Below are 13,729 nucleotides of genomic sequence, written 5' to 3' on the forward strand. Positions count from 1 at the left end.
ACACACATAGACACACACACACAGAAGGCTTTATCCCCAGAAAAACTGTCCAGTTCAACCGCACACACACACAATACCACAGACACACAGACACACAGAGAGACACACACACAATACCACACAGACACACATAGACACACACACACAGAAGGCTTTATCCCCAGAAAAACTGTCCAGTTCAACCGCAGGTGCTGTCCCCAGGGGAAAGTACAGCTGAGGAGCAGTGCTGGACCGGAGTTCCATCTACCTTGAACTCTATGACCCCAGGGTAGAGCAGAGGAGCAACCAGGAAGTGAGGGGTACCTGAGCAGGGTCGCCTCCTGGATGGGTCACCACCCACCTCTGACTTTCCTCCTAGCTGCCTTCCCTGTGAGCTCTCAAGCCTTTCTCTCCCTTCTGCTTTCTCTTATCCTCCGTTAGACCTGCCTTTCACCGGCCCCTGAAATCCTTCCTACCTCTAGAGCCTTGAGATGCCCCAGCTCCTCCCCCAGATTCAGGACACTGCTCTGAGCACAGTCCAGAATGTACCCATAATGCCTTGGTAGGTGATGGGAACAGAGGGCTTGCCCCCAGGGGTGATCCCATGGAGGAACAGCTTGTAAGGGGCTCCGGGAGGGGGCGGGGGCACCAGAGCCTGGTGGGCGTCTCCTGGTAGCAGTTCTTCATATGCCCAGGGCCCCTCGGCCACCTGCACGCGCAGCTGGAAGTGGGCAAAGGTGTCGGGCTGGGCAGTCCAGGCCACACGGAGGCGCCCTGCCTTGTCTCTGCCCAGCACCTTCAATTCTCCCAGCGGGTGATGCTCCACGATCAGGATAGGGGCCTGGGCCCCTTGGGTCGTAGAGGGGCCCGAGGGAGGAGGCTCATCGGTGGCCTCCAAGGGGCCAGAGGGTAAGGACCCTGGGAAGGGGCAGAGCGGGTGAGAAAAACAGGAGAGTCGGGTATGAGAGAAGGAAGGGACCCTTTCGTCCCCAGGTGTGCCCACAGCCTCTGAGCTAGGCGGCTCCCCTCCCCTCCCCAGCTGCTCCCCAGCCCTGTCTGGGTTCTTCCCACACTTGGCCAAGTCCTCCAGATTCCCCCATGGTGCTTATCTGGAGCAGCCAGGCCTGGCTCAGGGCAGGCAATGACAACCTGCCGTCCCTCCCTGCCCAGGAGCCTCCCACACCGGTGGTGTCTGCCTTCCATTAGTGTTGCAGTGAGAAGCCTGGAAGAAAGGAAGGGGCGGTGATGTTAGGAAGAAAAGGGGTGGTGGGCAGAAAGGGAAAAGAGAGGGTGTGAGGGTGGACGTCCAGTTCCGGTGGCATCTGGGCCCTATGGAGGAAGAAGAGGTCCACCCCCACCCTGCAGCCGCAAAGCCCCCTGTCCCGGGGTCAGGTATCAGTCCTGTGGGAGAGACCAGCTGGAGGGGAGCCACGCCTGGGAAAGCAGTTCAGGAAGCCGCGGTTTCACCACACACACACAGCCATCCACGCACGCACACACCACGCGCGTGCCTGATGGCTTTCAAGACCACCCTCAAGCACTTCTGCAGCCCTGCAGGGTCAAAGCCAAACTGTGGGAAATAACCACAGACCACAGGCTTCAGGCGCCCTCACCGCAGTGAGTCAAAGTGGGAATCTCCGGTTTCGGTCCCACCCACTGAAAAAAACTGCCCGGCAAATCTCTGCTAACACCCAAGTCTTCCGCAGCTCGCCTTGGAAGCTGCAGGTCAGCTGTGAGTGCTGCCCTACACAAGGCTATAAACTTGCCAAAAGCATTATGAATGGTGGTTTGTTTGTTTGTTTTTTCAATAAAAGAAAAAAGAAACTTCAAGTACAAGGTACGAACTTTGCACACAACATCATCGCGTTGCCATGTCAAGATGCCGGATTTGCCGGGCAAGAACAGGCATTGCGGAAGAGCTTGGGAGCCCAGGTGCGAGCCAGGCAACCCCACAAACCAGGTCTCTTTGGCTTTAGTAACCCTCAGGAGAATGCCAGGACCCTGGGATGGGGCTTTTGGGACACTGGAGGGCTGCTTTCTGTGGCAGTGTCCTCCAGCCTGGCCAGGTAGGCTAGGAGGTGGAAGGGCGTGGTGGGGGCAGAGGCCTAAGCAGTGAGACAGTGGGAGGAGGAAGTGGCCGCAACCTCGGAGGCAGGTGACGCTGGACAGGGGGTGGGCAGTCCAGGGCCCCAGTCCACACTACCTGTGGTGGTGATGAAGGCGTAGGATTTGGAAGTCTGCCCTGCCCGCACCCCATGGACCTCCACGTGGTAAGTAGTGCCAGGTCTGAGGTTGGGTAAGCGGACAGTGCGTTCTGAGCCATCCACAGTCAGCTCCCCGCTGGGGCCCTTGGCGGGTGGCAGTGGTCGCCAGCGCAATACCACACGCTCGAACTGGCCCCGGAGCCCGTCGAGGGACACGATCAAGGCGCCGTCGGCTGCACTGCCCAGCACCTCGGGCTTCGGGTGACGCGCTGTGGTCACCAGGTGCGCATCATCGGACGCTGGGTTCACATCTCCCTGGTTCGATTCCCGGTTCCTGGTGCTTTGGGAGGGACTAGTGGTGGGGTGGGGGTGACGGGGCTTGGGTGCCGGGGCACCCGCTGTCTGGTGGCGCTTCAAGAACTCATGGATGTGGCGCGCCACCGACGCGTAAGTCTGGTTGGCGCGCAGTGGGTAGCCGTGGGCACGCAGGTGACGCTCCAGGTCCTGTACTGTGCCGCGGAAGCGGCCCAATTCAGCCGTCAGGTTACCCCACGGCCGTCGGGGAGGTTGGGGCAGGCTTGGCCGGGGATGCCACTCCTTCGCGATCCCCTCTGTGGGCCGCAAGGGCCAGGAGGGCCGCGGAGGCCGGGGACGGGGGCTGGGGGGTGGGTTTGGGGGGTGCACCTCCGGGTAACCGTAGTGGCCTGGTGCTGCCGAGTGAGAAAGGGGGAGGGGACATCAGGTCAGTGTCAGCTTCCCCCACCGCATGCTCCTCCTCGCCACCACAGATCCCACTAACCCACCAAGGACGAGGCCTCTTCCCTGAGGACCAGCCCCACCTAGAAAGAGAAATTAAGTGTCCCTGAGCCCCACCCATCCCTTTGCCCTCCAAGCCAGCCACTGTTGGTGCCCTAGGAGAAAAAAAAGCCAGCAGGCGGGGCGTGTATCTGGTGGAGAGAACGGGAAAGGGGGAAGGAAATGTGAGCGACTCCGAGGGCGCCGCCTTGTCTCAGGAAAATGAACGATCCGTCTGGGCGCCTGTTAAGAGACCTTGAGGGTTGGTGGAAAACCATGCTATGAGACCCAACCCCAGGCAATCCCAGTCCCAAAGTCAGCAGGACCTGTTTCACTCTAGTCTCCCGAGATCAAATTGTCCACTGCCTATGTACCTAGGTTAGGATAAAAGCCACCCGGCCCTGAAGGGCTCACAGCATCTGCACACTGCTTCCCTCCCTGCAGTCTAACCTGCAAGCTTCCTATAGGACTCCAGGCACCCGGAGCCTTTAGAACAGAGCAGGACCTAGCAGGGGTGCTGGGATTGCCACAGCCGTCTGTGACCCTCCAGCCTGGGTCCTCAAGGAGAGGGCTCCCAGCCTTGGAAACTAGGCTCTTCCCTAACACTGGGAATGCCGTACCTGTGTTTGCCCTGATAGAAGCAGGGTAGCTGACTGCACGGCCCCGTTCTGCGGTGACAGTCACCACGTACTCCACGCCTGGCATCAGGTCGGTTAGCTGAGTCCTGTCTGCCTCAGGGGGAACTTCCAGACGCACCCTTTGGTTGCCGGCACTGACGTAGGACACCACAAATCGGTCCACCTCAGCCTGGGGACGCAGCCAGCTGAGATCCAGAGTGGTCGGAGTCACGGCTACCACTCGGAGGTCCTGAGGACCATCAATCACTAGCAGGGTTAGACAGAAGATGGCTCAGAAGTGAATCCACTTGCTTCTGCTCCGGTGCAGCCCCAGCCCAAGCAGACTCCCAGCTGCCTGCCAAATCCAGATGTCTTGCCCCCATAGCCCCAGCTCTCACTGGTAGTGATGGTCTTAGAGGCAGGAGGACCCCAGCTGGTCCCTCGGAGAGCACGGACGGTGACTTGGTAGTCCTGACCAGGGGCCAGTCCTCTCTGGTCATAGGCTGAAGCAGAGCTGGGCACCCGAGCTGTGAATGGTGGACTCGCCCCCTCAGTCTGCAAGAGAGCACCAGACACATCAGAGTGGAGCTCTCTTCCTTGCTCCCTGTCTCTTCTTCTTCTTTTTTTTTTTTTTTAGGTTTATTTATTACGTGTACAGTGTTCTGTCTGCATGTATGCCTGCAGGCCAGAAAAGGGCATCAAATCTCATTGCAGATGGTTGTGAGCCATATGTGGGTGCTGAAAATTGAACTCAGGTTCTCTGGAAGAACAGTTAGTGCTCTTAACCTCTGAGCCATCTCTCCAGCCCCCAGTCTCTTCTTTTTAACAATCCCAAATGGCGTCGACATAAAACTGTATGGGACTTGGTCCCACTCAGGCTGGGGAGCATGGATGCAAACCACAAGATGCCTAGAGCCTCCCTCCGGCCAGCAACTCTTCTCTGTGGTTTGTGACTATCCGTTCACTTAACCATCCACGAAAACGGTTCTATCAATCCTACTTGACAAATGAGGAAACCGGGTTCAGAAAGCCCATGTCCTGATAGGGTGTGCACCAGGAGAGCAGAAAGGTTGGAGAGGTGGCTTACTGTTCCCGCATAGGATCTAAATCCAGTTCTCAGCACCCACATGGGGCAGCTCACAACCATCTGTAACTCTAGCTCCAAGGGATCCAATACCTCTGACCGCCTCAGGTCCCTGCATTCATGTGCACAATACCCTCACGCAGACACATAAGTAAACATAAAATCATCTTCTTAAGAAATCCCAGCTGAGCAAGGCCTGGTGGCACACACCTTTAATCCCAGTTGGGAAGCAGAGGCAGATGGATCTCTGAGTTTGAGGTCACTTCAGAGAGAGTTCCAGGACAGCCAGGGCTACACAGAGAAACTCTGTCTCAAAAATTAAACAATAAAGATAGAAAGAAGAGAAACTGAGGCAGAAGAAAGCACTTGCTGCTTTTGCAGAAGACCAGAGCTGAGTTCCCAGCACCCACATGAGGTGGCTCACACTGCCCATAACTCTAGCAACAGAGGGTCTGCGGCCCTCTTCTGGCCTCCCTGAGCACCTGCACACACACACATGTGCATACACACATACGTGCACATCAACAAAATGCATCCTTTTTGTTTTGCTTTTGAGACAAGGCTTCTCTGTGTATCCCTGGCTGTCCTAGAACTCACTTTGTAGACCAGACTGGCCTTGAACTCACAGAGATCCACCTGCCTCTGCCTCCTGAGTGCTGGGATTAAAAGCATGCGCCACCACTGCCCGACAATAAATCTTTAAAAATATAAGAAAGCCGAGAGGCTTGAGCGCAGGCGGTGTGTCCCCTGGCTCCCCTCTCACGCACAATCCCTGCTCATCTGCCAGACTCAGGATTCCCTCTGGCTCCCCTGGTGACCCCAGCTACCCACACACATTCTTTCAGAACAGACAAAGCGGAGTGGGGATGTTCCCGTGCCCCCTCTGCTTTCCCCATCTGCTTAGCTGGCCCTGGGGGTAGTGCTTGCTGCCTGTGTGTGACCGGGTGTCCCTTTAGACATTTTCTTGTCTCTTCGGCAAACTTACACACCCACTAAAGAAAGGCTCAATGTTCCAGTAGCACATTTCATCAATGCTGCCATCATGCTGTGTGTTGGAGACTGAAAAAATAAGACACCATCCCTGTCCTGGAGTTGGGTAGAACCTAGTAGCCAAATGCAGCTCTCTCTCCCCAATCTCTATGTGTGGTAAATACCCACAAGGATGAAATCCTCTCCTTTAAGTGTGTGTTTGAGGTCATGAGATTACATAGGGTGGCCCTGTGGGCTCCTAGAGCACCGCTGCTGGTGGGGGGAGGGGGGCTGGACATGTGTGAGCACCCTAACAGTCCTATGCTGTGCAGGGCTGCCTCGCCAGGACAGCCGCCGGGGACACTCTGTACCGCTCTGCTATGTTGGCCATGATAGGGACACCTCCATGCAGCCAAATGGGGTTGGAAAATTTGAAAGGTACTGTCCTAAACCAGAAAAGCATAGTAAATACCAAAGTAAAAAACCAGATGAGCGGCCACGTGGGGATTTTCGGGTGAGGGATGAACCAGGGCTGTGTCACTATTTTCTAGGTCCCCTGGGTATGGAGAATCCTGCCCTGCTCCTACAGTTTCAACTGAGGGGCCTTGGGGTGGCCTTCACCCACACGTGTGACATCCACACACCTCCCAGGACCTGCCCTGCCCTAGTCCACCTCCATCCTGTCTCTCCTTCTAGTATACGCCCAAAGTCTAGATCTTTCATCAAAGCAAGCCCATCCTGAATTCTTTCTTTGGATCAACCTATTTCTTGGTCCCTCCCTGGAAGTCCCCATGCCAGCCTCACCCACGCTGCCCAGCCCCATCCCGCAGCTCTGAGGCAGGCTCTGGCCAAGCGTTGGCAGCTGGCACTGCTTCCTGGCAAAACTTGGCTCCGCTGATTGTTCATGGTGACTGCTTAACTTGATGCTCAGAATCAGCCTCTGGGGTCCCACAGGGAAAGCCTTTCTTGGATGACCCCCAGAAAGGACCTAGCTCCCTTCTCCCCTTTTACTCCATGTCTTCCGAGGTCCAGGTCTGTCCCAGTGAGCTCCTGACACAGCTGTTTCCAGGCTGCAGAGGACACCCAAAAGCTCTGACCAGCATTCAGGCTCCTCGGGTCATACTCCCTCCCATCTTGTAGAAGAAAGGGGACAGTCCTGGGGACAGTCCTGAAGCTTGAGGCCATGAGCATGGACTAGAACCTTTGTCCCAGTGAGTTCTTGGCACCTCTACACTTCCACACCCCTCCCTCAGAACCTGAGGTGGAGGCAGCAACTCATGGGGCAGCATGTCAGCCAGCTCCCTGGTGACACTGACACCCAGGTCCTGGAACACTGAACACACTTTGAGAGCCACTGATCACGGTGACAGTCCACATACACAGGAGGGGAGCCGGAGCATGCGCTTGGCTGGGAATAGCAGTCGGGTTCAGAGAGAGAAGTGTTTCTGGGTGGGGAGCTGCCAGGAACAGGCTGTGAGGAAGACGGAGGAGGTGCCAGAGAACTGCAGAATAGGCTCCACGTCAGCTGATGGCCAGAGCATGGCCAGGGCAAAAGGTTCAGGCCCAAGAGTCACCACAAGAAAAGCAAATACAGCAGGTCTGAGGCTGAGTGTGGAACACATGTCTGGTTAGGACCGGTTTAAGGGACCTCCTTCACTTGCAGCCTCACAAGGACCCGGAAGGGTCCCATGCCCAGAGCAGAGATGAAGAACTGAGAGCCAGGCTTGGTCCAGACCAGCTTATGCCACCCTGCTCAGAGAGAGCAAAGGCTAAGCGAAGGCCGCACCCCTTGACAACACCCAAAATGGGCTGTGTGTGTTAGGAGCAGGAGACAACATTGCCTGAAGCCCTCTCTTATCTCAACTGTTTATTTTATTTCTCCCTACCCTAAAGGTTCATAGGAAAATTCCTCCTAAAGTCCCACCCTCCAGATTAGAGCTATGTAAATACTGTACACGCAAGGACTGGGAGAGACACTTTGTAAAATGTTAGCGCGGTTGTTTTACTGTTAGGCGGCCAACTATCTTTTTTCCTCTTCTCCACTTGCCAAATTCTTGTCTCTTGGTTAAATTATTTTTATATAAAAAAATTCAGAGAGAAGAAGGGGGGCTATCTTGGTTGTCAGAAGGGAGAGGGTTCTCCTGGTTGTCAGAGGAGAAGGGGGGCTATCTTAGTTGTCAGAGGAGAAGGGGGGCTATCTTAGTTGTCAGAGGAGAAGGGGGGCTATCTTAGTTGTCAGAGGAGAAGGGGGGCTATCTTAGTTGTCAGAGGAGAAGGGGGGCTATCTTAGTTGTCAGAGGAGAAGGGGGGCTATCTTAGTTGTCAGAGAGAAGGGGGCATTCTTGGTTGTCAGAGAGGAGGAGGGGGCTACCTTGGTTGTGCCACAAAGCAGGGAAACAGCTGCAGGAGACCTTCCTGTGAGACCTGCCTTGGGGCGAGGATGACAGCCAACACTTGCCTTCTGAGGCTGTAGGGCCAGGGAGTAAGCTTGTCTAGAGACCCCCTCCACCAGACTGATGGACGCAAGTGTGGCCTTGCCCAGCATCTGTGGGATGGTGTGGGAAAGGCCGGATGACTGAGAAGTGTAAGCGTCCCTGTACCCTGAGTCCAAGTCGTAGTCCCCAAGGAGGGGCCGCCGGCTTTGTCCTTGCTATGCTCCCAAATGTTTTACGAACAAGCTGGAGGCTGGAGGCAGGGAAAGAATGCTTGAGGTTCTGATGACAGCAGCTGGGAAAACAAACTCATGGACTCAGAATTATTGCCACGGCCCAGACAGCTTGGCCTAAACCAATAAAGATAACATTGAGCAGAGCCTAAGGCAAGCCTATATATAGACTGAAGGGTAGGCAGAGAAGGCTGCCCTCGTCTTTCCTTCCTTTCTGCTTGGCTTATAATTTCTTTCTCTTTTTCCTTCTTTCCTTCCTTCCTTCCTTCCTTCCTTCCTTCCTCCCTCTCTCCCTCTTCCCTCTCCCCCCTCCCTCCCTTCCCCTTCCCTCCCTTCCTCCCTGTTTTTGTTTTATTTTCTAGATAGATTTCTTTGTGTAGCCTTGCCTGTCTTGAAACTTAGCTTTGAAGACCAGATTGACCTCAAACTCACAGAGATCCACCTGCCTCTGCCTCCCAGGTGCTGAGGTTAAACCTGGAGTGTTTATGTGCGCTGACTGAAGGTTTTTCTCTGGGCCTCTGTGAGAGTTGCAATAAAAAGATACTTAAAGAAACACCATCAGAATCCACCTCACAGTTTGTATGGCTGCAGGTTAGTATGTGGCAACTCTGAGACAATGTCAGTGGGTCCAGAGACGGCAGTGCGTCTCCCCATTGGGAAGCATGTACAAGAAGGCAGGAGGTACAGAAAATTGAAGAATCTGAAAACACAGCATTGGGAAAGGACAGAAGAGGCTGAGGGTTGCCTCGGAATGAGGTGACAACTGGGCACAGGACTCAGGAAGACCACATGTACCCCAGACGCTGGTGCCCAGCCAAGGGCAAATGGGTGTGTGCAGAATGGGGCCGACTTGGAATCAGCAACAAAGACTAGCAAGCAGTAAGGGCCGCTGTGCTCTGAGCAGCCGGGAGTAGGGATCTCACCATTAGCATCCTAGTTGCCCTGGGCCAATGTTGAGGCATGGATTGGTACCAGGCTGGGGCAGGGTAAGAAGGCATTTAGAGCAGACTCGGACACCAGCCACCTGGAGTCTCATGAGTGTGACTTCTTGCACCCATGTGAGCCCACCCCCTCCCTCTTCTGCTGCCCAACCGGCCTCCCCCTTGCTTCCCCTCACCGTGGGGATAAACTGGATTTCATAGGCATCCACAGGACCAGGAGCCCGGGTCCACTCTGTCCGGACCGTCGTCTCCTCTAGGAGATGCATCCTCATGTTCTGGATGGCTGGCACCTCTGTCCAGAGTGGAATAAGGAAATTGCTTAGCCTGGGGCAGAGCCATGGCTTCCCCAGTCACTGGAGCCCACACAGGGAGGCACATCTTAGGTTCCCACTGCCCAAACTCAGGTTGGGAACACTGGAAAAGGCCCAAAAAGGGCCTGGGCGCCCCTCAATTTCTCCCATGTTCAAGACAACCCTCTGTCCAGAGAGCTAAAGGTCAGACTTCCCACTGGCGTGTGCTTATGGTTCCACTACCCCAGTGAAAGGGGTCCTCCTGGCTGATACCCCCCACACACACACACAATCTACAAGGAACAAGTCCTTCCATTCTTCCTCTAGGCCCCTAAGCCTCAGGCTTCTGCTGCCAGTATCCCTGTACCCGCCCCACTGTATGGGAGAAGGCACCTGGCTCACCTTCCCCACAGTCGTCCCCAGCATAGCCTTCTTGACAGACGCATCTGCCCTGGAGACACTCTCCCCTGCCGCGACAGTCACCTGGGCATGTCTGGATGGCACAGTCTGGGCCTCGGAAGCCCTCGACACACACACATTGGCCTGCACGGCACAGTTCCCGTGGGCCACAGCCCCCGGGGCAGGCGCTGGCAGGAGGCTCCTCTTGCCCACAGTCCTCACCACTATAGCCGGCGTAGCACAGGCACACTCCCTGCACACAGCGCCCACGGCCACGACAATCAGCTGGGCAGGTGCGAGTGGCGCAGGCGGGGCCGGTGTAGCCTGGGTCGCACACACAGCGCCCATTCTCACAGCGGCCGCGCCGGTGGCAGTCGGCCGGGCAGGTACGGATGCTGCAGTCTTCGCCCGTGTAGCCCGCGTGGCACACGCACAAGCCATCCTGGCACACGCCCTGCTGGCTGCAGTCGCGCGGGCACCGTCTCACGCCACAGTCCTCGCCCGTGTAGCCATCATCGCACACGCAGAACCCGTCCAGGCACCGGCCGCGGCCCCTGCAGCCGCCGGGACAGCTGCGTGTGCTGCAGTCGTCACCCGAGTAGCCTACGTCGCACACGCACACACCGTCCTCACAGTGGCCATGTCCGCGGCAGTCCCCAGGGCACCGACGGCTCCCGCAGTCCTCGCCTGTGAAGCCCACATTGCACACGCAGCGGCCGTCCACGCAGCGCCCGCGCCCGCGACAGTCACCAGGGCAGGCGCGCGTGCCGCAGTCCCGGCCTGTGTACCCGGGCCAGCACACGCAGCGGCCGTTCTCGCAGCTTCCCCGGCCGCGACAGTCCCCGGGGCAGCTGCGCACCCCGCAGTCCTCGCCGCTGTAGCCCGCGTGGCACACGCACACGCCATCCTCGCAGCGCCCTCGGCCCCTGCAGTCCCTCGGGCAGGCGCGCGCGCTGCAGTCCGCCCCTGTATACCCGGGCCAGCACACGCAGCGGCCGTCCTCACAGTGGCCCCTTTGGTTGCAGTCCCCGGGGCAGCTCCGCACACCGCAGTCGTCGCCGCTGTAGCCCGCGTCACAGATGCATTCCCCGTCCTCGCAGCGGCCACGGGCATGGCAGTCACGCGGGCACGTCCGCGTGCTGCAGTCTTTGCCAGAGTACCCGGGCCAGCACACGCAGCGACCGTCCACGCAGCGCCCTCCCTCGCCGCAGTCCCATGGGCAGCTCCGCACGCCGCAGTCTTCACCGCTGTAGCCGGGGTCACACACGCAGCGGCCGTCCTCACAGCGGCCCCTCTGGCTGCAGCCCCGAGGGCAGTTCCGCACCCCACAGTCCTCACCAGAGTAGCCGGGGTTGCAAATGCAGCGTCCGTTCTCGCATCGACCCTTCTGGTTGCAGTCCCGGGGACAGCTTCGCACCCCACAGTCCTCACCAGAGTAACCGGGGTCACACACGCAGCGCCCTTCCTCGCAGCGTCCTCTCTGGTTGCAGTTGCGAGGGCAGGAACGCTGGCTGCAGTCGGGGCCCGAGAAGCCAGGGCGACACACACACACACCCTGCACGCAGCGCCCGCGCCCCTGGCAATCTCCGGGGCAAGAGGGCCAGCCACAACTGGGGCCGCTGTAGCCGGGGAAGCACACGCAGCGGCCTCGGACGCAGCGACCCTGGTCGTTGCAGTCGTCCGGACAGGTCTTGGAGGCTGAGGGCGGGGACGAGGTGGGCGTCCTAACGTCGGTGGGGTCTGAGCAGGTGGGTCCACCCCAGCCAGGCTCGCAGGAGCAGGCGCAGCGGCTCAGGTCGAAGACACCGTGGAGGCTGCAGAGGCTGCGCACGTCGGTCTGGCCTGGTGCGGGAAGGAGAAGGGAGACCCAGCTCGTATTAGCAGATGGCCAGTAGCTTCAGAAGGCCATTTTAGCTCCTAGTTGCTTAGTGTATATGCCCTCTTGGGAGTGTTTGGGTCGACTCTCCACGTTATAACCTTCAGTGCACACGTCACCCCTAAGGAGCAGGAAGTGCCACATTTTCTCCTTCGTACCAACATCCTTAATGTCACCCTAGGCACCTCTCCCATCCTGATCTTCTCCCTTCCTCTGTGCCCCGCTCCCATCAGGGCTCACCAGTGCCAGCCTGCGCAGCCATGGGACAGCACCCTCCTGAGCAGTGTTCCTTGAGTCCCTTCACCAGCTCCTCCAGGATCTCCAGCCGGACCTTCAGGGCCTGCACCTCAGAAGCAGGCACCGGGGGTTCAGTGCCCGGGGGACAGCCACAGCCAGCCGAAGTGGGAAGGTTAATGCGGTGGGTGAATACCACCTGCTTCTCCCCTCCTTCCACAGTGTGCTCATACAGCTGAGAAGAAGGGCCCCCTGGCTGGGGAGGGGGCCGTGGGGCCGGGAGGGTCACATTGGACCGAGGGGAGAAAGGGCCTGCTCCGGCTCTGCCCAGCAGCACCAGGAGAACGAGGACAGTCGTTAGGGCGCATCGAGCTGGCATCATTCAGGAAGCTGAGGAGAGAGAGGGCAAGTGTGAGAACTGACTCAGCTTGGAGGCAGTCACCAGCGCATCAACAGAGCCGGACTAGTAACAAACTCAGCTCTGGTGATGAGAATCTGAGCCTCAAGGGTAGCCTCTCTGGGCAGATCTGGTCTGAGACTTTCTAAGTCATTTGGCCACTCTGTCTTCCCTGCTTAACCGGTTTCTGTTTGTTCCACAAGCTGGTCTTGTGTCTTCTGTATGTTTCTCTGTCTAGAGTGCTCTTTCCTTGGCCCCACAGCTGGCCTCTTACAGTTGAGCCTTTAGCAGGCATAACTCCGGCCATCCTTATGTTGGGCAGAGCAGCTTGTCGCCCCCCCCCCATCACGATGGCCTGCTCACACTCCTCAGGGTAGCATTTAGTGTGGCCTAGACATCTGTGTGGGTTTTGTGTTTTGTTTTTAACCTGTCTCCCACCACTAAAAGGGAGGTCCATGAGAACAGAGACCTCACCTGTCCTGGCTCGGCTGCATGTACTTGGCAGGAAAACTTGTCGGATAAAAACTTCAGCCCACACACCTGTGCCGAGGAAGTCTCGCAGATGAGGCCAAGGCCTCCCCAAGCACCTGGAGCCAGCCCCCCAGTGCCCACTGTCTGACAGACCGGCACAGGTGCAAGCACAGGTGCGGGCACAGGTGCGGGCACAGGTGCGGGCACAGGTGTGGGGCTTCTTCAGCTCCTTGCTTCCCTCTTCTTTTTCTTCCTCTTTCTCTTCCTCCCCTCTTTGCCCTCCTCCTCCTTTTTCAACGCAGGTCTCCTGTAGCTCAGGCTAGCCTCAAATTCACTGTGTAGCCAAGGATGGCCTGAACACTTGCTCCTCCTGTCTGTGCCAGCATGAGCAGCAGACGCTACTCTGCTTGGCTCCCCCTCGAGTTATAGTCCTTCGCTCTCCATTAAATCCTTCCCGTTAGCCTTTAAGAAGAAATACGTTTGTTTGTTTGTTTGTTCATGATGGGGAGCTGGGCGTACCATAGAATGCCTGTGGAGGTCAAAGAATGACTTTCGGGCACCCTTGGGGTCTCACTTGTTCCTCAGTGGTGGGCAGCATCTTCACCCACTAAGTCATCTCGCCAGCCAGCCTACTAATTTGTTTGTTACATTTTGTTTTTTTGAGACAGTGTTTCTCTATGTAACAGTCCTGGCTGTTCTGGAACTAGGTCTGTAGACCAGGCTGGCCTCAGACTCACAGAGATCCACCTGCCTCTGCCTCCCGAGTGCTGGGATTAAAGGCGTGCGCCACCACGCCCGCTCATCTTTT

General features: G+C 57.4%; 2 protein-coding genes across 2 annotated transcripts in view; both read right to left on the reverse strand.

Moving 5' to 3' along the window:
* Window positions 1–13,729, reverse strand: part of LOC101994656 (RT1 class I histocompatibility antigen, AA alpha chain-like) — a 629,094-nt gene that overhangs the window by 476,085 nt on the left and 139,280 nt on the right. The window lies entirely within an intron of this gene.
* The window catches only part of Tnxb (tenascin XB), a 61,761-nt gene that overhangs the window by 39,858 nt on the left and 8,174 nt on the right, over window positions 1–13,729 (reverse strand). The window contains exons 2-6 of the mRNA XM_013355021.2: window positions 12,060–12,443; window positions 9,947–11,785; window positions 9,431–9,546; window positions 3,994–4,150; window positions 3,599–3,862 (exon numbers count right to left, since the gene is read on the reverse strand). Of these exons, the coding sequence (XP_013210475.1) occupies window positions 3,599–3,862; window positions 3,994–4,150; window positions 9,431–9,546; window positions 9,947–11,785; window positions 12,060–12,435 (2,752 nt within the window). The 5' untranslated portion in view covers window positions 12,436–12,443. The remainder of the gene's footprint in view (window positions 1–3,598; window positions 3,863–3,993; window positions 4,151–9,430; window positions 9,547–9,946; window positions 11,786–12,059; window positions 12,444–13,729) is intronic.

This window comes from Microtus ochrogaster, unplaced genomic scaffold (assembly GCF_000317375.1).
Source record: "Microtus ochrogaster isolate Prairie Vole_2 unplaced genomic scaffold, MicOch1.0 UNK87, whole genome shotgun sequence".
NCBI lineage: Eukaryota > Metazoa > Chordata > Mammalia > Rodentia > Cricetidae > Microtus > Microtus ochrogaster.